Source organism: Necator americanus, chromosome III (genome assembly GCF_031761385.1).
Source record: "Necator americanus strain Aroian chromosome III, whole genome shotgun sequence".
Classification (NCBI taxonomy): Eukaryota; Metazoa; Nematoda; class Chromadorea; order Rhabditida; family Ancylostomatidae; genus Necator; species Necator americanus.
Genome location: NC_087373.1, coordinates 7,228,530 through 7,254,001, shown reverse-complemented (window position 1 = coordinate 7,254,001; position 25,472 = coordinate 7,228,530). Strand labels below are relative to the sequence as shown.

Below are 25,472 nucleotides of genomic sequence, written 5' to 3'. Positions count from 1 at the left end.
TTGGTGAGCACTAGGGCGGATTCGAACCTCCGATCGATCGTGCAGGAAGCGAAACCTCTAACCGCTACACTACACCCGCCCTTTGTATGATTGTTCAAAAAAAAAAGTGGGAATAAATCCGCACACAATACATACGTCGGTTCACCATATTGTACTAAAGTCACGTGATTTTACGAAGCGAATGAACTGCTCTAATTTTTGAGAAAATTATGACTTTAATTGTAAGTAGCAATTGACTCTGGCTTATTCACATACTTATATACATACATTCATAAACGCATAGTTCTTTTCGAAGTCTTTAGTCAAAAATCTATGGAACCATTACATTTTGCACTTTTTAAAAACAAATTAGATTATGTTATCATCAATATAATTTTTGTAATTTATATCATGTCATTTTTTAGTACATTTCGTATGTTACAATTGTCTTACAAGTCCGTGACTGGTCCCACGGGTCCCAATAGGTCTTCACGTAAAAATAGGCATAGGTGAATCTTTTTTTTCACCAGTACGGTGCTGATGGTAAGTAGCGAAATGAAGAAAAGTCTGTAGTGTGGCGACTGGTAAAATAGGCGACTTCTCCTATTTTAGAACCAAACTGCTAACAATCGAATTAGTAAAAGTTACAATAAAATTACTTTTTTTCACTTGTAGTAATGGGGAATTGAATAACTGAATTGATAATAATTGATAGGTTTCTTTGAATAAATTAATAAATAATAAAAACCTGTATTCTTAGGGGACAAAAAAATCGACGGCTCCGAAGACTAGTGGCCGGACAATGTGTTATTGATGTGTTTACACCTTATCAGTTTATTTTTACCTGTGGTAGGTATATAGTGGCCACAACACCACCACACACACATTTTTGCACCCGTCAATCTCCGATCGAGAACGATCGCGGCTTTTGGGCGATCCTAAGCGCTCTCCGGATAACATCAGTCTAAGTTACTTGACTCTTTCTATTTTTCCTTAGGAGAGGACTTAATATATCACATTGTGGCTTCATATTATATTACATCATATTATATGTATTGTATTCTTACTCATATTTCTTATTACTACTTATTTTATTGCTTTTTTTACTTTTTTTTACTTCTTATTAGTTCCTTATTTTTATTTTATACATGCATATGTGGTTACGTATAAAGTTTTACTTTTCTACGGTCAAAATTCTAAAATTTTTTAATCTGATTTTTTTAAAAGAAAATTTACGATCTTTGATCAAATAATGCTAAAATTATAGATTTCGGCTTCCAAGTCTTTATTTACAATAAAATAGAAATACAATGGAAAATAGTACTTGCAGTACTTGTATACAGTACGCATAGGTCAATTTACATAGCTAAAGAAACCAAGTAATTAATGACTAGCCTTTTCTTAGTGGGTTTTTCTGGATATCTGTAACGTCTTTTCGAATCTCAGCTTCTCTTCGTAGTAGTCAGTAGCGAATACGGTAGTCTCCTTCATCTATATCCATGTATTTCGATCCAAGTTCATATAGCATGGACTATTTGGAAAGTTATGGGGCTAAGCATGGCGTTTGTGTATATCTTACGTCTGGGTTTATATTTTCATTAGTGTGTTTCAGTGCTGGAAATAATCCTTTTTCTCTTTTTTTCAAAGGAAGTGACGGCCATTTAAAAAAAAAAAAGTTTTATACGAACAGATGTATTCTTTTTGATCATTTTTTTTTTGTTTTCTGCTCTTTTCTGCAGCACTTTTCCACAACAACCTAGCGAGTTCTCGTGGTTAGGTTGTTCCTAATCAAAATTTGAAATCATAGGGCAAGTTCTTTGAGTGTCACACATTTTTCTTTGCATACAGTTTTGCTTCAATCAAATGTATTCAGCTTGACTACTTTTTTTCTAGTTTTTTTTTTACGAGCAAATGTATTCTGTTGGGTTTTTTCTTCGTATTGTAAGAGCTTTTTTCCTCTTCTTTTCTTCAGTACATTTCAACTAGTTTTAGCTGCTTTTTGTTTTGTTTAAAATCCTTCTCTCAGTATTCTAGCTCAGAGCAGTTACGAAGAAGAAAGTCTAGAAAAAAATGAGTGAAAAAGAGGAAACATCGTGGTTAGCGAAAATAAGAGGATCCAATTGTCGTTGAGAATTGAGAGGAACTAATGCGTAATTCTAGTTTTTAGAGCACTTACTTATGACACTTAATTCCTTCCTTGTTATCCGTTGTTCGGTCGTATTTCACTCTTTCACTTTCACTTTCACTTCATCTTATTTGAAAAATTTCCCGCAAAACTATCATTAAAATTAATTGCTGCTGGAAGGGAAATACTTTTTGCGAGAACTGATCCTTTCACTCGACTTATTCGTTATATTACCAAAGTAAATCATTGAAATTTTTATCAAAGCATTTTGGCATCGAATCTTTTATTTTGAACTTCCAAATCTTCGAAGAAACTCAGTCAATACATGAAAACTTGCTGAAAACTGACTCCTTTAAATTGGTGTCGTTTTCTCGATGAAAGATCAAAATCCATAGACGCGCTTCAATTTCATCCAAAAAATGTGTAGTAAATTTCAAATATTGAATCATCTCATCCTTGTCGGACGGTACAAAAAAGAAAAGAAAAAAGAGTACAAAAAAGAAAAAAAGAAAAAGAACTGCTGTCGTATTGTAAATCCACATAAAATAATTTACTTTTATTTAAAGACATCACCCCACGAATCTGAGGTGGTGCAGATTTCATGTGGACTATTCTCATAAGGAATAGTAGATTATGGAGAGGTGGGTGATTCCGTTCATTTCTTCCTAATTGCCGCAAAAAAAAACGACCCGGAAGATGCGGGGCCGCACAGGGCCGACGCGCTCCAGTCGAACTCGTACCTGTAGAAGAAAGTGCGCCAGAATGCCCGAAGCCGTATCTTCTTTACGGGCCGTTTTTTTACGGGAATTAGGAAGAAATGTACAGAATCACTCTCCTTCCCATAATCTACTATGCCGTACACGAATACTCCACCTGAGATCCGCACCGCCTCAGATTCGTGGGGTGATGCTTTAAAAAAAACTGCATGAGATGTTCTGGAATTTTCTCTGCATATCCGCCTTACAAAACATTAGCGTAATGTGTACTTATACCGATGGAATAGGTTCCTTCACATTTGCTTTGACAACCAGGAATTTTACACATCTTTCTGTGTCCGTTTGTCTGCCTGACTGAACCGAACTGAAAACTGCAAGGTACAGCTGCTCAAGCACTTTTTTCCATTGTGACATAGATGATACACGCAATTGTCGTTGCAGTTCCTAGAATCCCCTGCACATTGCAGATGCAGCGGCGATATGGGCGGGAAAAACAGATGGATGGAAGAGAATTTACTACTCGGTTCTTTTTCGTAAATGTAGGTCCTTTCTGGAAGAAAGTGGCGAAGGTCTCCACCAAGCAATAATTTCTCGATCATGATCATCATCCTTATTATGACTAATTTGGCCATTTAAAAAAAGTTTCCTTTAAATCATTTACTCTTTTATTTTTTAAATTCATTTATTAACTATTTATCCATTTATTTTTATTCATTAATACCTCTGTTGAAATTCCCAATTTCATCAACAACGTCTCAATAACCGTTCTCCATTATTTTGATCAATAGTTAATATGATTCTCTCGATTTTCCTAAACTTTCTTATAATTTTTTCAAATTTTAAAATCTTTCTCGAATTGATCTCCTTATTCTCTCTTCATTTCCTTCGTGTTTTCATTCAAGCATTCACCTCTCTTCGTTCCCTGTCAGCTCTCTGCAATAAACGAATTCATACCGAACGATTTCGCGAGTTGTGCGCGACTCGCGGCTTGGTCGCGCTCCTTACTGTGATGATAGGACCGGCACCCGCCATCCAGCAGCAGAAGTTAAAGCATCGCGTATCACACCTTCTGGATTATTTACGTGCACAATGAAACAGTAAATCTAATATATAAACAGTACAAAAATGAAAAAGTCTAGTGTGGGACATACATATTTACATATATACATATCTATGTGTTTGTAAACATGCTTGTAAACAACTACAACAAATCCTCTTCCTCTAATATCTAGTAATCATCAGAAATTAGCAACAAAAGTCACCTATGCGTCGCTTCACCAAGTTTTCTTCAGGAAAGCCCTTAATATTTGTGAAAGACTGTAGTATCTGTTTTATCCAGGTATAATATTTATTTTTGTATATTTATTTACTGTGATAGGCTTTTCGTTTATTCAACAATATTCAACAAGTGTTACTTTAACTGAGACAATTTTTCTTTCAAAAAAAAAACCCCTCATCAGAATGACACCTGCTTTCAGCAGTAGCTTAGCGGTGAATTCCATTAGCTGAGCGCAGCCAGACGAATCTAACTGTTCACATTCAAATCATAACAACTTTTTTCTAGACGTGTTTTATTTTATTTTTTTATTTTCGTGTTTTGTTTTTTATTCCTATACGTATCACCTTCTTATTTTCTGAAATTATATAAAAATTACATTATTTTCCAGATAAAAAAGAGGACGGCACACGTTGTAGTGAAAATCGTATTCCGCATGAATCGTATTTAGCCACCGTTGATGGCACACACAGGATGTACACAGGATCAATGAATGGAAATGGATCCGGGAATGTGGAAATTGATCAGTCCACACTATGCTCTAATGCTATACATACGTTACGTGCTAGGATATTGCAGGTTTGTCAGAATTTTTTCTGAGAATCCAACAAAAAAGTATTATGCGGGTCGTGAACTTGTAGTCATCCTTAATTGTATGCTAATAAGGGGAAATTTTCGGAAAAAATTTGCTTTCTTTTAACGTGGACATAGTTGCCGCCGGACATGTTCAGCCGGGCGAACGCGACGCGTCTGTCGCGGCGCACACTCCTTCTTTCCCTGTTAGACACACGGTCGCCATGCTGTCAACTCTCCAACATGCTCCAATCAAAAACCAATCACGCTAACCTGACTGAACACGTTCACGCCAACTATAAACATAAAAGTACGCAATTTCAGGATAAAGTGAGCCGGAAATGTAGCGCAGAAGACTTGAAACGTTTCACAAACGAGGATTGGTGGCTTACCACTTTTCTTCAAGCGCACAACTACGATGTTGACGTAACGTATGCTGTAATTGCCGAATGTATACAATGGAGGAATAATTTCCAAGTACAAAGTGAGTTTTTGTCGTGAGTTGTTTCACGAGTGGATTGTCCCGGTCCCGGACGGAAATCAGTTTGAAAAGAAAAACGAAGAACTGTTCGATAACAAAAAGTACCAATCGTTTTCTTCAAAGAAAATAGGAATTTTTGCAGGTTAACGCAGTGAAGGAGTTCCTAGGATATGAAATGAGGATATGATAGGAAATTGGGGCAATGCTTTGCTAAACTTTTTCCGACATTTGAAAAAAAGCCTGGAAAAAATTATGTATCACTACAAATTTAGTATTATTACAGTGGATCCTATATATTTATGTTATTCTACTGTGTCATTATATAAACACAACACATTACATTATTATTATTTATTTATCATTAACATTTATTACTACTATTATTACTAAAATTATTTTTTATGCCTACCGTATTCATACTTTCTTTTTGTTGAGCAATTTTCAGAGAAATACATATGTACATAAAAATACATAAAATTGCTACATAAAACTCTAAAGAGCTATAAAGTAAAGTAAATGAATGCAATTTTGTTTTGAATGGTTGGGAGGAAAAAGAAGCTTGAAACAATTATAATACAATAAATAATAATATAATATAATAATAGTTATAAAGTTATTGTAATATTCCCGTAGCACTTATAATAGTACCGGTATCCATTAAAATACTTTTTTTTTACTTACATCATAATTGTAGGAACGATTTTTTTTCGTCAGTAACCTTCAGGATTATTTTATTACAGCAGTTTAGTGCACTCTGAGGTTTTACAGTGGCTTTTGCTTCTGCTAAGATCTTCCTATCCTCTTAGTTTAAACTAGTAGCAACGGATAGAAGAAAAAAAACTCAAGTAGAATGCAAGCTCCCGGAAAAAAGATCCCTTTTCCGCATTTCTGTCAAACGTCACTACGTCACTACGTCACTCAATGTGTTCTTAATTGATGGTAAAGTTTCTCTCTTGACAATTACAAGAATTTTCCTTTTCCCCGTTTTTTTTTGCACCGACACAGTCACATGGATGCTTAGTTTATGAAGATACGTTTACGGTTGAGTATGAGCATGTGAATCTGGGTTTTGCCTGAAAACGTTATCCACAGACACTAATTACTTCGGCATTTCGTTACTGTACCCGCAATGTAATTGCACGAGGAGCTAAATTCTTTTTTTAGAAAAAGACGTATTTCTTACAGGCTTTATTGAGTTTCACACCCTCGTAGCAACCTTAGTAGTTTCGTTCCGGACGCCTTATTTCACAGGCCCCTTGAAGTTTGAACGTATGTCAACATTGAGGTCATCATTGATGTGGAGCAAATTTGAGCCAGTAAAAATTGCAAACAATTTCCTTTGAAATCAAGGAGCCCCGAGGAAAAAAGCTGCGAAGAAAAATTAATATTAAAACAAGAAAAATTAGAAAATAGGATTCCCAATCGAGATTTTGGATAAACAGACAGACGAACAAAAAAATACTAGCGAAAAAAAGCGGAGAGACACGAAAATAAAATAAACTATAAGAAAAATATCTAAAACCATCAGAATCTAAGAAAGGATGTCTAGATACATAGATTTTAGAACTTGGTGCAGCTGAAGAAATTTTCTTTTTTTTTTACCTTTTAAGATCTTATAAGAGAGGTTTCAAACTTCTAGAACTATTGAGGCTTCTAATGATTTTAAAACTATTCATTTCATTTTTATTTATTTTATTTTTTATTTATTTTTTATTTTTATTTCATTTATTAATTTTTTATTCTATTTATTTATTTTTTATAATTTTCAACTTTTAGATTTGTTTATTTTTTACTCATTTATTTTATTACTTATTTTATTCACTTTTTTCAGACTTTCAGTAATTTTAATGATTTTTTAAAATGTTTTTTTAAAATAATTTTAAGAGGCAGTACGGCTCGGAGTACACGTAACATGAATCGTGCTTTTGTTTTAAAGTATTTTCTCCCTTCTAGGCATATTTCCAGCAAGTTCTACAGCACCATATTCCAGATATTAGCATACTTGGCATGAAACCATTGCTGGATCGCCGTCTCGCGTATTTACATGGAAAAGATCTCGGCGAATGTTCGATACGTAAGTTCCACGTATTCTGTTTGTCTATGGGGGTGTAAAAAAACAAAAAAAAACGAAAAATGAATAATAAAATAAATAAATAATAAATACGAATTACTGAAGGGTGCTTGGTATACTATTCACTGAATATTCGAATGTTAACCGCTTAAGTTTAACAGTTGTGAGGCAAGAAATATTTTATATCATATTATATTTACATTATATTCATTTATTTATTTATATTTATTGCTTATTTATAATACTTTGATTTCAGACGTTTATCTTCCGATCCGAAGAAAAATTCCCTAGGACTAGGTCTCTTTTCACCGTAAACAATTCGAAATGACTTCTTCTAGTCTATTTTTATATTCTGTCTAGGTAAATGGCCATTACACTCGCCAAAAGTCGCAAGGACCAGTTTTCGTTTACAGCTTTCCAGGTAGTAAACGAGAACTCGTCCCCGTAGCATATTAGGAATCAGCTTGTCACAAGAAAAGACTCAGGAATCTAATTCTAAATTCTAAAAAAAACTTGGAAATCTAATCCTTCCCATAAAAGGCATCTGTTGTTCTTCAATTCATTTTCCTTAAATCAAAATACGGTATAAGGAGTCTAGGTAGACAGGAAAGAGTTTATCTGGGCAATTTCATACACTTCTTCAATTGAGAACCTCAATAGATTAAATCCGATGATCCTGGTTTTGAGTTTTTGGTTTGTTTTGTTTATTACTAATACAATCCTTCTATTATTACAGTCTTTTTAATTACTTTTTTATTTTTTCTAAGATTTCCTTAGGATAAAGAAGAGCAGTCTAAAATAAAATAGAAACACTAACTTCTTTAGAAGAAAATTTGATTTAAATTTAAATTAATTTAAAAATTAAATAAAATTATAATTTAAATCAAATTAAGTTTAAAATGCTAATATTTTTGCAGTTTGGATCAACCTTGCCCAATATCGACCAGGGGACACTGGTTTTGAGAATGTTTTCGTATTCTGGCTTGAACGACATACAATGGAGACCAAAGGTGAACCACTATCCATCCTGCTGGACATGACTGGGACAAGCATGAAGAATATGGTGGGATTTTCTCGTCGATCCGTGTCCAGTTCATTCCTTGCTAATCATTTCAGAAGAATCCTTAGCCCAATTAAGCTACTTCTGAAATGATCAGCCCTTTACGTATTCAACTAAATTTCAGATTTACAGGATTTCAATACCTTCAAATTCATGTTACATGCGCTCAAATACTACTATCCTAGTATCGTTCATGATATGATAGTTTTTGAATCACCAACAATGTTGAACGCATCGTGGAGAGTGAGTTTCTTCGGATTGAAACAAAATTCGAAATTTTACAAGAAAAAAAAGTATTAAAAACAAATTCCCTCACCCTCATTTGAGGCAACCCCTTTGCCCAGAAAGAATGTTTAGCCAAACGAAAAATGTTCTCGGACGAAATGGTAGGTTTTACGTGTCACAGCTGTTGTCGTTAAACTAACAAAAATCCCGTAGAAAATGATGTATGGATGTTGTAACTGAGATAACCGCTCAAATCAATCAAAGAACTAGAGCATACCACATTCCTGGACACTACCGTAGTCGTGTGAAAATAATCCTAGAAGGTGTTCCTCCTTGAGAACACTATGGAAAAATCCTACTGACCTTGCAGGAAGTTGTAGTTACAGGAATAGTTAATTTAACGATTTTATATTACATGTAATTAGAAATAAAAATGGGAAAAAATAAATAATTTTTTAACGTATAATTAGTAATAAAAATGGGAATAATTTGCCACGAGGGCGAGTTATCGCCTCACATAAATATAAATCCAGATAAATTATAAAATTATTAATTAATTTATAAGTATAATCAACAAGTATATAATATATATTTCGAGAAAATAAAGATTTTCTCTCTTTTATGGACAAATAAAGAATGCCTTTTACACTTCTTCTGATTAAAGAAACTGACTTTCATATTTGAGAAAAAAGAAAAAAAGCTAACAAATATAGTGGATGAGACTGAACCTATAAATAATTAATTAATGAAAATAAAAAGAAAATCAAATGAACTATGAGAAATAGAAACTAATAAAGTAAAATATAATATAATATAATATAATATAATAATAAAATATGAAATAGAAAATAATAAAAGTAATAAAGTGAAAAATGAATGAACTATGAAAAAAATGAAAATTAAATTAAATATGAAAAAAATGCATCAAAGATCTGTAGATCCACTGTAGCAATCCCGTTCCAGGTGGTGAAATCATGGTTGGACTCAGCTCATCCAGAAATTCATCATGTTACCAGACAAAATATTAATCAATTCGTGGATTGCAAATATCTTCCAGCACATATGGGAGGTGAGGTGAGTATGAAGGATTTATGAAGTGGTGTGAGTGCCCTCCGCGTCCTCGTGTGTTCATTTTACTACACGTTCGTTCACTACGTGGTACTAAGTGTAATGTAGTAGTAGTAGTAGTGGTACAATGTGTCCGAAATGATGAATCCTACGAACACGATGTGGTGTACGGGGCGAAAAAACAAAACACAAGAAAAAAAAACAAGCCGAACCATACGGTCACCACCATTCACCACCGATCGTAGTTCAAAATGTCATTGAGGAATTACCGCCTCAATAATAAAAATGGTTGGTGCGAGCGCGCATTTGTTCGCGTCGGCTACGTACGTTAGAGAGGGATAAGCGCAAGTGTAATAAACGAGAATCCTAACGTATTCGCGTAGTATTCGCGTCGAGGACAGCTGCCACCACGCCTGATTAGTGGAATTCACCGCACGAGAACGAATCATCGTTGTTGTTTTTTTTTTGTTGTTCTTGGACGAACAGAACAGTTGCACTTGATTTTCATTGTTATTTCATTGTTATTCTACTGTATTGTGCGAGTTTGTAGAGGTAAGTCTATTCATGAAAGTATACAGTATACTTAAGTAAACTTTAAACAGTCAACAATTCCTCATTGCCTCTTCACCTCACCGGCCGACAATGCTTCGTTCACATCCCGATTTTCCATCTTGAACTCTTTCCTGGAAGTCAGCTAACTTCCGGAATAAGTATAAAATCCAACAAAAATCCATAGAAATGATCGCAGTTCAAATCTCAATGAGTTCCTTTACATCCCGATGTTCCATTTTGAACCCTTTCCTGGAGATTAACTAAGCTCCAGAATAAATATAAAATCTAACAAAAATCCATGGAAATGCTCGCAGTTCAAATCTCAACGAGTTCCTTTACTTTCCGATTTCCCAGCTCGGGAATAACACTGAGATTATACTTCCTTACTCTTTTGATTCTGGCTAACCAATCCTACAAGTTAATTTCTTTCCATCAAGCGATAAGTAAAGGCTGAACCTTAGGTCTCCCAGAAATTTTGACAATTTTGACGCATTACTCTGCTCGCGTTCAGAAAAACTACAATTAAGAAACGATGGCGGCTGCATCGATATCGAGAAATAGAATCTTGTTCGTGGGAAGCTTTAAGCTTGAAAAATCTAAACTGAGCTGTTTTTTTTTCAACTACATGTGTTCCATAAAGAAATTTCTTAGAAGATTACGGTCATCTTCCAATACAGCTTTAATCAGTCCTTAACTCTGGTGTTTATCGTGCTCGTGAACAAACGGGACTCCCGTAGTGCTACTTTTTCCTGCTGCTATGTACCGCTACTACTTTGCTACTTGTATATACTTTTTTCACTCTTCCTTTTCTTCTCAAAATTATATTATTATATATTTTATTGTTATCATTATATACAGTTATCCCCAAATGAGAGTATACTTTTTTTCTTCTCGTTTCTGGCTGACCAATTCTACAAGCTTATTTGCCTCAAGGGATATTGAAGGCTGAACTCTAAGGCTCTCATATTTTTTGACAGATTTAACGTGTCACTATATTCATGATAAAGTGCTAGAATTAAGAAATTATGTCAGCTGTATCGGTTCTGAGAAATGGGCTGGAGTTACAGGTATCACCCTACGAATCTGGGGTGGTGCGGGTTTCAGATGAAGTATTCATATACGGGGTCGTAGATTATGGAGAGGAAGGTGATTCCGTCCATTTCTTCCTAATTGCCGTAAAAAACGGCCGGAAAGATACGACTTCGAGCGTTCCGGCGCGTTATTTTCTATTAGGAGTTCGATTGGAGCGCGCTAGCTTTGTGCACGCACCGCATCTTCCGAACCGTTTTTTACGTCAATTACGAGGAAATGCACGGAATCACCCCCTTCTCCATAATCTACGACCCCGTATAGGAACTCTCCACCTGAAATCCGAATCACCCCAAATTCGTGGAGCGATGCCTTTAACTCTATGGATCTTATGCTATAAGGCTTAATAATGCTAACTGTTCTTAGCACGGTCCTTTTTCCAATGCTAAAGAAAGGGCTCTCTATAAAAAAAAAGGATTTTGCAGAAGCACATGAAGTTTTCGCTTCTTTTTCTTTTTGTTTTCTGCAGTACATGATGTTTTTTGTTAGGAATTCAGTGTGAATCTAGCTATAAATCTCTATGATTATGTCCTTAATGAGCTCAAATCTACTCGAGAGAATAAAACCGGGTTAATCTATGACGACAAAAAAAACCTTCTCTTTCGGAATGTTTTGGATTTATAAACACGATCATGATTTCCTTCTCATTCAGGACTCATTCATCTTCACCATGGATGACCTCGCAAAATGTCTTCCATCAAGTCGACAAGAGAACGGTAATCACTCTGATATGGAGCCTGGTCAAGAAAAGAATGGTCTGGATAGTGTCGTAATGAAACGGGTTAGTTTCGAGGATTTCTGAGTCATAGCTAACAGGCCGATGGGAAAAGCAGCCGAACGCATCAAAAACCTTAGAAGTGATTGATGATTGCGCTGTCATTCGAAAAAAAAACGCCTACATTTATCGGAGATTGGAGGAGAGTGCGACCAATACGATGTACTTTTGTGCATATATGATGCAGAAAACTCGCAAGAATCATGCATTGGCTAGAAATTGTAGTTGTACCCATTCATCATCACATTAGTGGTTTCCTTCTTTTTCTTTTTTTTCCCATTCATCATCACATTAGTGGTTTCCTGCTTGGAGTATGAACGCTGGTAGCTGCACCAGCTCGGAGTATGAAAGCTGGTAGCTGCACCAGCTGTAGTTGTAGTAAAATCCGTTAGAATTCGGAGCAACCCATTCCCATTTTTCTTTCGTTCCAAAATAATTGCATACAAATATTTTGGCAGCAAATATTTCATAAAACAGGGGAGAGAGAAGCCAGTTAACATTACTGCTACAATATCGTTGTAAAGTCAGTGATATCAAGCAGTGGTGACCGTGTACAACATCCATCCATCCGACCATAAACCAGATATATATGTGCTATCAAACGTCGGGATCAAACAACGAAGGCGAAATGCAGGAAAAGAAAAAAACGTGTATCGATTTTTGTTTTGTGCTTACAGAGCCGATAAGTGTCAATGAATACCGGCGTTTGCTACTCGTTTAACTTGTTCTTGATGTAACTCGTTTGTATTTGTATTTGCCCTTACACGCACGGAGTATAAACGCTACTATAGGTCAACAATTGTAATAGAGCGCGTTGAAGTTCAGAGCAATCAATTTTCATTTCTTTTTTCATTTTCTTTCATCGTTTTTTTTTCTTTTTTCTTCCACTTCATTTATATGTATTATTTCCATATATTACAAATTGTATCGGTAATTTCGATTTTCCTTAACATTATTAATAAAAATGGAGCGGGTTTGGCAAAGAGCGGATCAGGAATCCTTTGTAGCCACTCGGTCGATGGTTCGAAACCACCCTAGCGCAAACCAAGATCTTCGTCCCTACGGGTTACCGATAAATTGGTACCAGACTCGTCTGGGAGAATAAAAACACTGACTTGACACATCGGCTGACCCCCGCAAGTCCTTCTATAGGCCAGTTACACGCTCGATTGATTGAAACGATTCTGAATTGAAGTGAACGTGGTGGCGTGGGTCCCAAGCGGATTGATTAACGCCAGTCGCTTTATTCTTTTTATTAAAGGCATCACCCACGAAACTGGGGTGGTGCGGATTTCACGTGGAGTATTCGTATACGGGATAGTAGATTGTGGAGAGGAGGGTGATTCCGTCCATTTCTCCCTAATTACCGGAAGATGCGACGCATGCACAAGGCTGGCGCGCTCCAATCGAACTTCTTGTAGAAAATAACGCGCCGAAACGCTCGAAGTCATATCTTCCGGGGCGTTTTTTACGACAGTTAGGAAGAAATGGAGGGAATCACCCTTCTCTCCATAGTCTACGACCCGTGTAGGTATAACCCACCTGAAACCCGTACTGCCCCAGATTCGTGGGGTGATGCCTTTAAGGAAGACTTATTATTCAGTTTTCCCAGTAAACCATCGGTAAAGACGCCCAATAGGTCAACATGATTCATTTTCGCTCTCCTTCGGGCAATTTCGTTGATTTTCGCATGAAATTCACGTGAATAAAACTAGAAGTGTTTTTTTTTTTCAACAAACCAAATTACTAGCCAAAGCGTTGTTTTTATTTACTCTGCGGATATATGCACTGTACATTTTCACGTATTATTTTGTGCCACCAATCCTGAACACTTTTCACTTTACAGCATGTTGCGCTTGAACGTCCTCTTGGAAATCTGCACGAACAGCCTCTTTGCACTCATGCTGTTTACACATAGAAGCCATAGATCGTCCATCAAAACACACTTCACATCTCTCACTTGTTTCAGGTGGTGACATTCGATGATGACGATGAGGATGCGACCAGAAAAGTGCCGTTAACTATGAACGCTAGAAAAATGAGCAACGGTGGGAATGGAAGTATGAAACGAAGCATTCCACCGACATTGAAACCAGCGGTCGACGCCCGATTAAATAGCGCTGAAGTTGATTGGATCAAAAATGCCTTCCTCTACATCAGGTAAATTTTGGATGAAATTTTTCCGTAGTTGAGATAGTCTTCAACCCGAGCACTCGAACAAAATCCATAAAGAATCCATTACAGTCCACGTGATGTCCTTACATTGCATCGTATCGAAAACCTTGCCGAATTTGTTGAAGTGGTTGCAATTCGAAACACATCATCCGAATCGGTTATGTTCAAAATCAAAACCACTTCTCCGGAGAAATTTCGAGTTCGACCGAGTATGGGAGTGATCCCTTCGGGCACAACTGAAATTATACGCGTATACCTTCAAAGTGGTAAGTGGCTTTAGTCGTAAATCAGTTTTTCCTGATTTCTTTAAAATCAATTTCTCTGAATTGTCAGCTAGAAATCATCTTTTTCTGAAACATCAGCATCTAATTTCATCTTCCATTCATTGACCGAGGAGAAAAGTCCTTTGTTATTGTTTTTTTTTTTTAATTTAGGTCACGCACATTTTAATTTTGCTAGAAAAGAGCACTCTCAATCTCTTGATCTAAGCAGTTCTACTTCTGTTTCCCTTTATTTGATTTGTTTTCCTCTCAAATTCATCTTATTTATCCATTTTGTTATATTTATCGATTATTAGTCCATATACTTGGAGGGAGCAACAATTTAAATTTCAAAGACGAATGAATTGTCGGTTTAAATAGATCTCTGGATCCGTCGTGGATCAAACTTGACCCAACCCTCAACACTTTCCTCTGAAACGTATTTGAATAGTGACGGTAAAATACAGAGTATGTGTACATAGTTACCGTACACCTCTTACGTCATAATCTCCAGAGTTAGAATAGATTCCAGCAATTCCTGTTAACATCATTCTATTTATAACTACTGAAGGCCATCACATTGTTAGGGCACTAGGATTTCTGGATACTGCTTGACCCCAGCTATTCCCTTGAAATTTCGCTTCCTTTTTCTTGGAAACCGACTTGAGTGTCTCCAAGATGATGTTATACTTAGCAGTTGTGCCGTTGTGTGTTGTGTTTTCTCCTCCATGGAGCAGGAAACGGAAAATCCATCACAATCACCTCATCCGTTACTTTCTTAGTGGAGATGAAGTCGTAAGGATATTCACTACATCAGCCTTGCGTCTCTTTCTCATCGCGCTAGGAAACACCCTTTTTTTTCAGGATCTTTTCCGACTGGGTTACCAAGACGAGAGATATCCTTCCAAAATCTATCCAAAGTACACATCGGCACTACTTTTATTTTTCCTCTCAATAAAACTAAAGGTGTAACAGTCAGTAGCGGACATAATCGCTCAAATCATAAAATGGGTTATGGGACACCGCTGTTCCAAGCCAGTTCATCAGTTTTCTTCGGATAAAGGAGAAAGTGCTTGGTGTTGTACTCTTTGAAGTGTATCAGTGAACTCGACTTCAATTCAGAAACATTTATGGACCTATGAAATGACTTCCGGCGGCCAACCAACTATCAAGTCAAAGTTTTTATACTCCCAGACAAGTCTGGATAACAATTTATTGACCTCGACTGGAAATGCCTTGTTGGTCCGGGGCGGTTTTGAAACATCGTCAGTGCAGCGGCACCCTCCCACTACTTCGCTGCGCTCGCAGATCCTACAAGAATGGTCTTTCACTTCGCCACTAGAAAATAAGAGGTTTCGATCAATCAAACGAATGCTGGAAGGCTCACTTTTGCGATCATCGAGAAGGACTGCACCCATTTTTATTTTTCTTTACCTGCTATGTAAGCGGTTGTTTCATCAAGCGTTTAGTTCAGTTTGACTACTGTGGCAATTCCCAATGAGATCCTCGAATGAGACGGAAATAAATGAGAAATAATCACTTATCTGATTAGCAACTATAAACCATGTGCAGTAAATAACATTGTTTTCGTTTTTGGAGATGCACTAATTCAAAAAAGTGCACCACCACCGCTTCCGCCTTCAACGAAGTTCCAAGAAATGCTAAAACCTCTTAATCCTAAGGAGAGGATACAACTCAAAGATTGCCATAGGCGGAATGCCTTGGTAGTTCCTAGCTGTAACCTTCATAATTTTTTCCGAATGAACAAAGATGCATCTGGTTCCTGGCCGTTCTTCTAATCGTCTTCTCCGATACCTTCAGCTCGCTAGGATTTTTACGCATCCTCTCCCTAATATTACGTTCGAGTACATTTCTCAGGAAATTTCTTAAAGCTGGAAATGTTTGTGCTCATAGAACGATAAATTGTGGTTCACAGTACGCTTCAGCCTAAAGGCAGTGTTGACCAGAATTTCCAAGCTTAGGATCCGGGGTATAGTTCACAAATACCACAGTGAAAGGACGAAATGTAGCGATTATATTTTCCGCTTCCTGCACGATCGATCGGAGGTTCGAGTCCGCCCCGGTGCTCACCAAGCCTTTCATCCCTCCGGGGTCGATAAATTGGTACCAGACTTGTCTTAGAGGATAAAAACACTGACTTGACACATCGGTTAGCCTCCGTAAGTCATTGTATAGGCCAGTTACACGTTCGTGAACCTCAAATGATTCTGAAGTGAAGTGAACGTGGTGGCGCGGGTCCCAAACGGATTGATAAACGTCATAAACTTTATCCTTTATCCTTTATCACAGTGAAAATATTCAGCTCTCTCTAGGCTGAGCCAGGTTCGATCACCGCACGGGCAGATCACTTTAAGGGGACCTAATCAGTTTTTCTTTTTCTAGATTTGTGAAAGGGCTATGCGTTTTTATGGTGATACTCGTGAACTGCGCCTCTGACCCTACTTATTAGTGGAAATATTCCTACCCCAAAAACTTCCGTGCGTTTAGGAAGTTTTCGCTCATTTTCCTTCGAGAATGAAAAAATTCGAATATGTTGAGAGAATTGGATTCCTCGCATTCCTCAAACAATAGTGTGTAAACATATTTTACATCTTTGACAAATGAAGAGGTGACCAGTAATACGGTACTAAATCGCATATTTCGCATAACACGTCGCATTGATATTAAGCAAGCAACGTAGAATCTAAAAGGTTCTTTAGATTGCTATAATACTCACTACATCCATCATTGATCCACAATTTTCAGAGTACAAGAGCTCATGCAGTAAGGAGAAGTTTTTGCTGATGGCACTCGAGACTGAAAACAACAATCTCGAGACGTTCACGGATCTTTGGAAAAAGGTTGACCGAGAGAAGAAAGTGGAACAGAAATTGCGGTGTAGGGTGCATGATGATGGTTCGAATGACGGGTTTGAGAAGCCTGAAAGAAAAACAAGTTCGCAGGTATGAGCTGCTGCTGACAACTGAATGAGATAAGTGCAGTGGCGGCGAGAAATCACTCTTTCAGCATGGTCTAATCGATGAGTTGCGAACAGAATGCGGACGATTACGACGTACACAATTTTTACTTATAATGATTGTTCTAGTACTTTTCCTTACACAAACTGCCATATTACTTTATGCTAGATCAAATCAAAGAGTCTTGAGAGCAGCTATCGAAGAGCTGGCCAATAAACTGAACCAAACCCAATGCGCAAACATTGCGTCCAACCCAGACACCACCACCACCACCACCGCCCAACATGAAATCCCACCGGTTATTTATGAAGAAGATCTGTGAATTCTTTGTGTTATGCAGTATTAATAAACTTATACATATAACGTTTTCCTGTTAATTGGTCATCGCTTCTGAAACAGCAAATATAAGCACCAGTACTTATGTTTACACAAATGACCGCAATCTGCATTCGACTGCGGTTAGACGAAGAGCAGAGATTGTAAGCAGAGCACGGAAAGCGCAAGAGCTGCTGCGGAAGCGTCGCGGTCGCGGCATCTCGTACTAAAAAATAAGGGCTCTGGTAAAATTCAGATCAATGGATGTATGTCACGGATGAAGAAGAAGGTACCAAAACTATTCTGTGGATATTAAATCGAAAAAAGAAAGCTATTACACAAGAAATTATGAAAAAAGCGAATGTACTACGTTACGAGAGACCATTTCGAAAAATCAATGTTTCATTTCTAATAGGAAAGCGGATTTTGTAGATATATGTGTTCAAACGAACAAAAAACTACCGGAGAGGTTCAAATTAAAGTTTTTATTTTCTTCAGAATTATATGCATAGTTCTTGAATCGTTATATATCTATGGCGCATTAATGGCAACACATCGACAGTGACGAGGATTACGATCATCACAGATCAATTACATCTATATTAATGCCGTAATAAAAGAACTAACCATAATTTAGAAAAAAAAAGTTAGAAACATAAAGACAATCCGAAGATTTCCATCACGAAAATTCTAATAGTAAAGAAAGCGTTTACGAAAAATGGGTCACGTGAACAGCTATTGATTTGGACTAGAAATATGAACTGTAGAATAGAGGTCGGTCTCGTACAGAACTTCTTCTGTCGGGTTAAAGGCATCCCCACGAATCTGAAGTGGTGCAAATTTCAGGTGGAGTATTCGTATACGGAATGGGAGACTACGGAGAGGGGGGTGATTCCGTCCATTTTTTCCTAATTGCCGTAAAAAACGGCCCGGAAGTTACGGCTTCGGACGTTTCGGCGCGCTATTGTCTACAAGTTATACGAATACTCCACCTGAAATCTGCACCACCTCAGATTCGTGGGGTGATGCCTTCAAATCTCTTAGTAAAGTGGACGTTATGAAAACAGGATGTACGAGTTTGCAACACCTCAGCTTTACTAGATATAGTCGAGTAAAAAGGGCATGAAGCCAGATGCAGTTGCGAAAGCGGTTGCGCTCGAAGCGGTGCGATGGAGCGCAGCATGTGGATGGGACCTTCCTGGTACCTCTCAGCGCTGCAGTTCGTGATGTTCCCAGCTCGATTTCTAAGATTTCTAATACTAGCTCCGTCGCGCGACCGCTTACACAACTGCATTTCTAATAGCTCACCGAGCTCATAAGGATTCAAAGTTTCAAATCATTGTACTTCTGAAATGACACAAATATTTCAACTCTCTCGGCATCAGATACAGTCCGATCAAAATATTGATTGCGATTGAGTTATGAGCTTCTAATCCCCTTCGGCTGATTGAAGCAAATGAAGGCCGGGTAAAATGTAGTTGGTGGGGGGGCACTCAGTGGTCCCTTTTTTCGCGAATTAAATGATCAAATCAATCGGGGCTCTAGGGCCTAAACACTAGTTTTAGAGGATCTATGACATGTGAAAAAGAGAAAAAAGTAAGTTGGAGCCTTGGGAACTAAGAGCGTCAGTGAGTGGCCCTCAACCACATTTTACCCATGAAGGCCCCGTCTTGATCGCAACCGCTAGCTTCACTAAGTAAGTCAGGTAGACTACATCTCTAAGCAACCCTCATTTGATTCTATAATTCTTTTGATTTCGCTTTTGATTAACTCTAGCATTTGATCTACAATGATAAAAGAGGCCTCTCTGAATTTGCACCATTAAGGGATGCGAACACAAAACCATCATCCTGGAAATGAAAAGTCCAGTCCACTAAACCATGATATAGCGTAGTAAGATCAGAAACAACAGCTATTGTAGGAAAAAAGAGAAAAAACAGGAGATATCCTTCACCTCGGTAGGCCTAAAACTTACAGGCACACACCATCATACGTCCCCCTGCATACCCCAAAACCAAAAATTACAAAAATTACAAAAATGACTCCATACATCCGAACAGATAGCATCACTCCCATCTTTTACGCGAGATATTAGCAGTGAGTTTCTCGGATCAGCTGTCCGAAAATTGGCTGCCGTCGCACTGCGGTCCCGCAACGATCACCGCTTCTTAGCTGAGTATTCGATCAGCCAAGTGCATCCTTTAATTTTAACAATTTATTATTTCATACACTTTTAGAACCGTTTCTGATTCGTTGCTTTCCGAAGAATTAGATCAGCTTTAGCTAGAATTCCATTAAGGTTTTAATTCGCTAGGGTTTCTTACTGGTTCGTTTGTATTTCTACCGCTGCATGACATGTTTTTTCTCGCGTGTTTTGGGTTTCCCTTCCACTTTGACTATTTCTGATTCCGAGCATGATTTACTTTGTTTTTTCGGTCATGTCATGTAGTTTTCTCATTATTGTCAGTTATATCTACTGCTCTCTGGTTTTGTTCTTCGGCTCATATCTTATCATTTGCGTCTCTTTCAACGTTCTTTATTATTAAGTTCAAGGATCTCTTCATTTTCTCTTTGTTCCAGGTAAGATGTCCAAGAGAGGACGTGGAGGAGCATCTGGAGCCAAGTTCCGCATTTCTCTTGGTCTTCCCGTCGGTGCCGTCATCAACTGCGCTGACAACACTGGTGCCAAGAATCTTTTTGTCATCGCTGTGTATGGTATCCGTGGAAGACTTAACAGGCTTCCCAGCGCTGGAGTTGGTGACATGTTTGTCGCTTCGGTGAAAAAGGGAAAGCCCGAGCTGAGGAAGAAAGGTTGGTTCTTTCCCTATTCTGCTTCGCTTTTTTTTTTCGTCTTTTATAGAAGTATTTGTTTATGTTGTTGATGTAACAAACTCCATTCATATTTAAATAGTGTACAGGATCCAAAACGATTTGCATCCAGCGGATTCCATGTACACATAGTTGTTCTCAAATAATTCTTTTTTCCATGTTTATGAGGAGAATTCCTAAGAATGAGGAAACACATCTTTTTTGGCAGTATTCAAACTGAAATAATTTTTGCTGTAAATCTTGAAATATTAGTATTGCATTGCTGCTGGAGCGTGATTAACTTCACCAAACGTTCTCTTTACAGAAGGCGTGCATAGTTTGTGATAAAACTATGTTAGTACACAGTTTTATCCAAAAGGTGATATTAATCCAGTTTACACAGAGTTGCATATTTATTCCAATTTTTTAGTGGTTATGCTTTAGCGAGACAATGTAGTTTAGATAACATAAACAAATATGCCTTATTCTATGGTCGTTTTCATTCATAGTGAATGTTTCATACAAGAAACACGTAAGGCAACTTAGAAGGCTTGAGAGTTTGCAAACAGTTATATTTCTAAACTTTCAGGGAGGTTAATGTTTGAGAGAATACATTACAGTTCTTTAATGCATAACAAAAATCACATCGGACGTCCTTCTTAGTTCAATTACTTACTCTCGCTGATTTGATCTGGTGCATTTATTCGGTATTTTTCAGTATTTTTGATTTTGTGGTTCGTATCGTGAGTGCTAACAAAGTATCATAGAGAAAGTAAAGTAATGTGTTCAACAATATCAGCTATTTTATATCTGCCTAAAGATTAATACAATTATAATTTTATTTTGAGATTAACAGGAACTTCTTATATTTCCGTTATCATACAAATTGTGAAAGCTACAAATCATTACTTACAATATTTTTGCCACTGCTATATAAATGTGTAAGTATGAACGACTGATCTTTAGATCTTAGGGATCCGATTTTGTTATTTGCTTTCACAATTATAGAGCACAAGAGACTTGCACAAAAAAGTTCTTTTTCTTTCGTTGGTGATCCTCTTTCTGTAGATGGTGCCCTATCCCGCTTTCGAACCTTCCACTAGCAACATAAGGCTAGCAGGGTATCTACGAGGTTTCCTAGACAAATCATAAAATTTTTCTTCTCTTCAAATTCCTTCAAAACAGAAGACAAAGGATGGAAGTTAGGGACTTGCAATAAACATCTCAGAGCTTTAGATTATCATAATTTTTCTTGGCACTTTCTATGTGCTTTATAAGCGATTCTAGTGCAGGTTTATAAGTTTATAAGATTGCTTGCAAAATTCCTTTTCATACGATAATCTTGTTTATTTGTGGACTAATAGTTTCTGTGAACTAATCCCAAACATTTGGAACGAATTCCTTCCGTAGTCGTGGTTTTCGAAGTCTCTATAGTTTTTTTTTCTCTTACAAATTACTGCGTTGTTGTAAGGGATGAGGAAGAATATTCTTTCCTTTTCAAAAACCCCGGATTTGCTAGTTTCTATTCAATTTAATAAATCCACTGTGATTCGAAGCAAAGTGCTACAAGAGACGTCTGAGGATTATTCACGTCCACAAGATAGTGATCAATAGTATCTGTTTATGTTTTTTGGCCTAACCTCTTCTTGTTCGCTTATGTTCTCAGCGCTGACGTTGACAGTAACGTTTACATTCGCCACCTTCTTCACAAACTCTATCGAGCGCTGAAGAATCATTCGCGAATGCTAAAATCGTGGGGATAGCTATAATCATAGCGTACCTTCGAATTTCTATAAATACGCTTTCATTAAACATCTCGAAAATGCTTATTTATTATTTATTTGATAAATATTTATTATTTTTTTATTATTTTATTACTTACTTGAGCACGGATTTCTGTGGTTTCCCTTTCTCTCTTGAGAAGATTTTGGCGGTTTTTCTCCAATTTTTTCATGTCCCTTCTATCGTGATCTAATTCATTTGTTATCTCACATGCGCATAAAAGGTTGTGACCAGACATGCACTTACACGTATTTTAGTCTTTTCCTCAATTTAATATGCGTTTATACATTTCATGTCTTGTCTTCATGGAAGAAAACCTACCGGATAGGAAACGCATGAGAGTAGAACATTTGATTGCTATTGATAATGTTGATAGATGTTGATTTCTAATTTGCAGTAGTGTAATGGAAACGTCAGATTTCTTGGCTGCTATTTCTAAATATTAGCTGAATTAGCGCGTAATAATGTACTACTTTCGAATCAATCAGAAAAAGATAATACGAAAGGGCGTGGATTTGACACGAGAGCGAGTTAATAAATACGTTCAGTTTTATTTTGTTCTTCCTTTTTTTATTAATCAAATGTTGGTAACAACCATGATTTGGTTACATTTATTGTGACATAATGGGTACTTTATCGAATAGCTCTTCCCGTATAAAACAAAACGTAAGAAAGGCAGTATTTTGGTCTACTCTCGATGAAAATCTAGTTAGTCGTGAAATTTTTTGCAGCGATATAGTCGTACGAATTCCACTCGTTTCATTCCTTCGTAAATGGGGTGTACTTCTTATAAGAGGTTTCCTGTACTGTTTTTTTTAAAGAAAAATCCGAGAAAAGGTTCTCGTGTTATACGTTTGTTTGTTGCTAGCTACTAGATAGTGATCTCCTTGGTTTCGGAAGTAATAGGTCTTGAAAATCTGACTAAATTTTCGATACTGATCTGAAGCTCCAATAAATATTAAACGACAAGACATGAGAACATTGAGTATTTCGTTAACACTATTTCAAAGAATTGTTTCAGTTCTACAAGCCGTAGTCATCCGACAACGCAAGCAATTCAGACGAAAAGACGGTACTTTCATCTATTTCGAAGACAATGCCGGAGTGATCGTCAACAACAAAGGAGAAATGAAGGGCTCTGCCATCACTGGACCTGTTGCCAAAGAGTGCGCAGACTTGTGGCCTAGGATTGCTGCCAACGCTGGATCTATTGCTTAAATATGTTGTTATCGGGCAACCGAATGAAAATGTTTTTGTTTATCTTCTGTTTTTCTTGGTCAGATTTTATGGGTTATTCAAAAAAGACTTATAAACAAGCGTGTGCCCTACTGGAATAGACGCGGAGAGGTGTTTTTTTTAGTCTGAATCCGTTGTCACATTCTTGCTAATCCTTCCAGACATCTGTCTCACAGAACGGTTTTTGGAACATTCATACAGTTGCTTTCATTTGTGGTACGGTACTGTCAAGATCATTTTATCACCTCCTATCTGGATCCTCATTTAGTACAGTGGTGATGCCGATCCGGAGAGGACGTTGCGGAGAAAGAGGGTACTGAAAATTCTCTTTCCGAATAGTAGGTTCAAATATTGAGTTTTCTTCGAGGTGCAAATGAATTAGTGAAGTTTGAGGTTAGCGCAGTGTTAACTGAATGGGAGAAAAGAAAGTTACTTTTGCTCTTGACGCGTTTTAATTAGTTGAAGTGGACCTTATGGCTGCTAAGCAATATTTCCAGTGAAATAAAGCGAAAACAATCTTTTAAACTTGTCTTATGTATCGGATTCCTAAGTTGAAGCTTAAGATTTGGATGCTACCCCCCTGAAGGCTGCCTGAAGGCTTATGAACAACTACACTAGAAGCGGTGTCGTGGAGCCAGTGATTGCTGTTGGGGTGGGACCGTCGCTAGATACACTCAGTTCAGCAGGCAGGGTGTACTAGCGAGGGTCCCATATTGTTCATCATCTTCCCCAGTGTCGTGAAGTAACGGAAAACCTTCTTTGGTCACGTCATGAGGAGATGCCATTTGATCGTCTTGTTCAAGTTGTCCTCTGGATGCTTGCAGACCTAACCTGGTCTGCAAGCATCCAGAGGGGCTTCCTGGTCGTGAGAAAAAGTTCTGGACGGAGGTGGTAATGGAACATTTAGCGGACATTTGGCGTTAACAGTCAGTTCAGTCGAGACTTAAAGAAGTTCCGCTGTTTATGGAAAAGCGACGGATGGATAGATTTCATGCGTGCTCTAGCTGAAGATTGAACAGTATGGACTCCGATATGTTCGAGGATGACACACCACGGCGATGATCAATCTTTTGACGTCCACTTGTTCTCACTATCACGTCGCAGCTGACAACGCAACCTCCTTCTCAGACGCTTCCCTGGTTGAAGTTATCGGTAGTGCGTGCTACACATCCAGAATTGTACTTGGATTTTGTCTCCGTACATCAGGACATCACTTTTTATAAAGTTCCTACTAAAGACGGGACAACTCCTGCTCTCGTGAGAACAAAAATCCATCAAAAATATGATATAAAATAGTATGTGAGAGGGTTATTACCTTCTTCGGAGAGTTCAGGAAGAAAATGCACAAAAGAAACAGTTCAGTGTAGGAATCTCGCCAAAATCCTGTAACCCTTGGCCCGCGCTGAATTCCGCCCAGCCTCAGGAGTGGGTGATTCAAACAAAAAAAAAACTGCTCTCATTTGTGGAACTCAACGGGTGGAACTCAATGGATTATCAGGGCAGGTAAATATTTTAATGTAAATTAATGGATAGGTCAAACAGTGGATTTTAATGTAAATTAATGGATAGGGCAGGTAAATATTTTAATGTAAATTAATGGGTCACGGATTCTTGCCACTGTTTGGGAAGCATCAGTCAATGAATTTCATTGAAATCTTTATCGTTTTCAGGTTTTGTTGCAATCCTGATGCCTGCAGCATGGAGCTCCTCTCATATCAAACTGTTCCAGCCGCTATTTTCACCAATATTTAGGTCTCCGTTTATATTTTACTACTGTTCTTGTTGTTTTTGGACAAAGTTTTTTTTGTTGCTGGAACAAACGACAGATGTCATAGGCATAGTTGAGTTGCAGTTGTCATCAGGCGATTTCAACCGGGCCAATGCGACCAGTCCGCAACGCATCCTCTTCCTCTGCTTGAACATGGCGC

General features: G+C 37.5%; 2 protein-coding genes across 2 annotated transcripts; both read left to right on the top strand.

Moving 5' to 3' along the window:
* Positions 1-4,570: 4,570 nt before the first annotated feature.
* Positions 4,571-17,725, top strand: RB195_008850 (uncharacterized protein; the record flags this gene model as incomplete). The annotated part of the gene is made up of 11 exons (XM_064195548.1): positions 4,571-4,675; positions 4,994-5,153; positions 7,141-7,224; positions 8,139-8,284; positions 8,414-8,524; positions 9,470-9,580; positions 11,868-11,996; positions 13,960-14,150; positions 14,235-14,431; positions 17,192-17,388; positions 17,453-17,725. 11 exons carry the CDS (start codon positions 4,571-4,573, stop codon positions 17,723-17,725), a joined length of 1,704 nt encoding a protein of 567 aa, XP_064046693.1.
* Positions 17,726-20,303: 2,578 nt separating this feature from the next.
* Positions 20,304-23,526, top strand: RB195_008849 (uncharacterized protein; the record flags this gene model as incomplete). Its single annotated transcript, XM_064195547.1, has 2 exons — positions 20,304-20,529; positions 23,330-23,526. 2 exons carry the CDS (start codon positions 20,304-20,306, stop codon positions 23,524-23,526), a joined length of 423 nt encoding a protein of 140 aa, XP_064046692.1.
* Between the last annotated feature and the right edge of the window lie 1,946 nt (positions 23,527-25,472).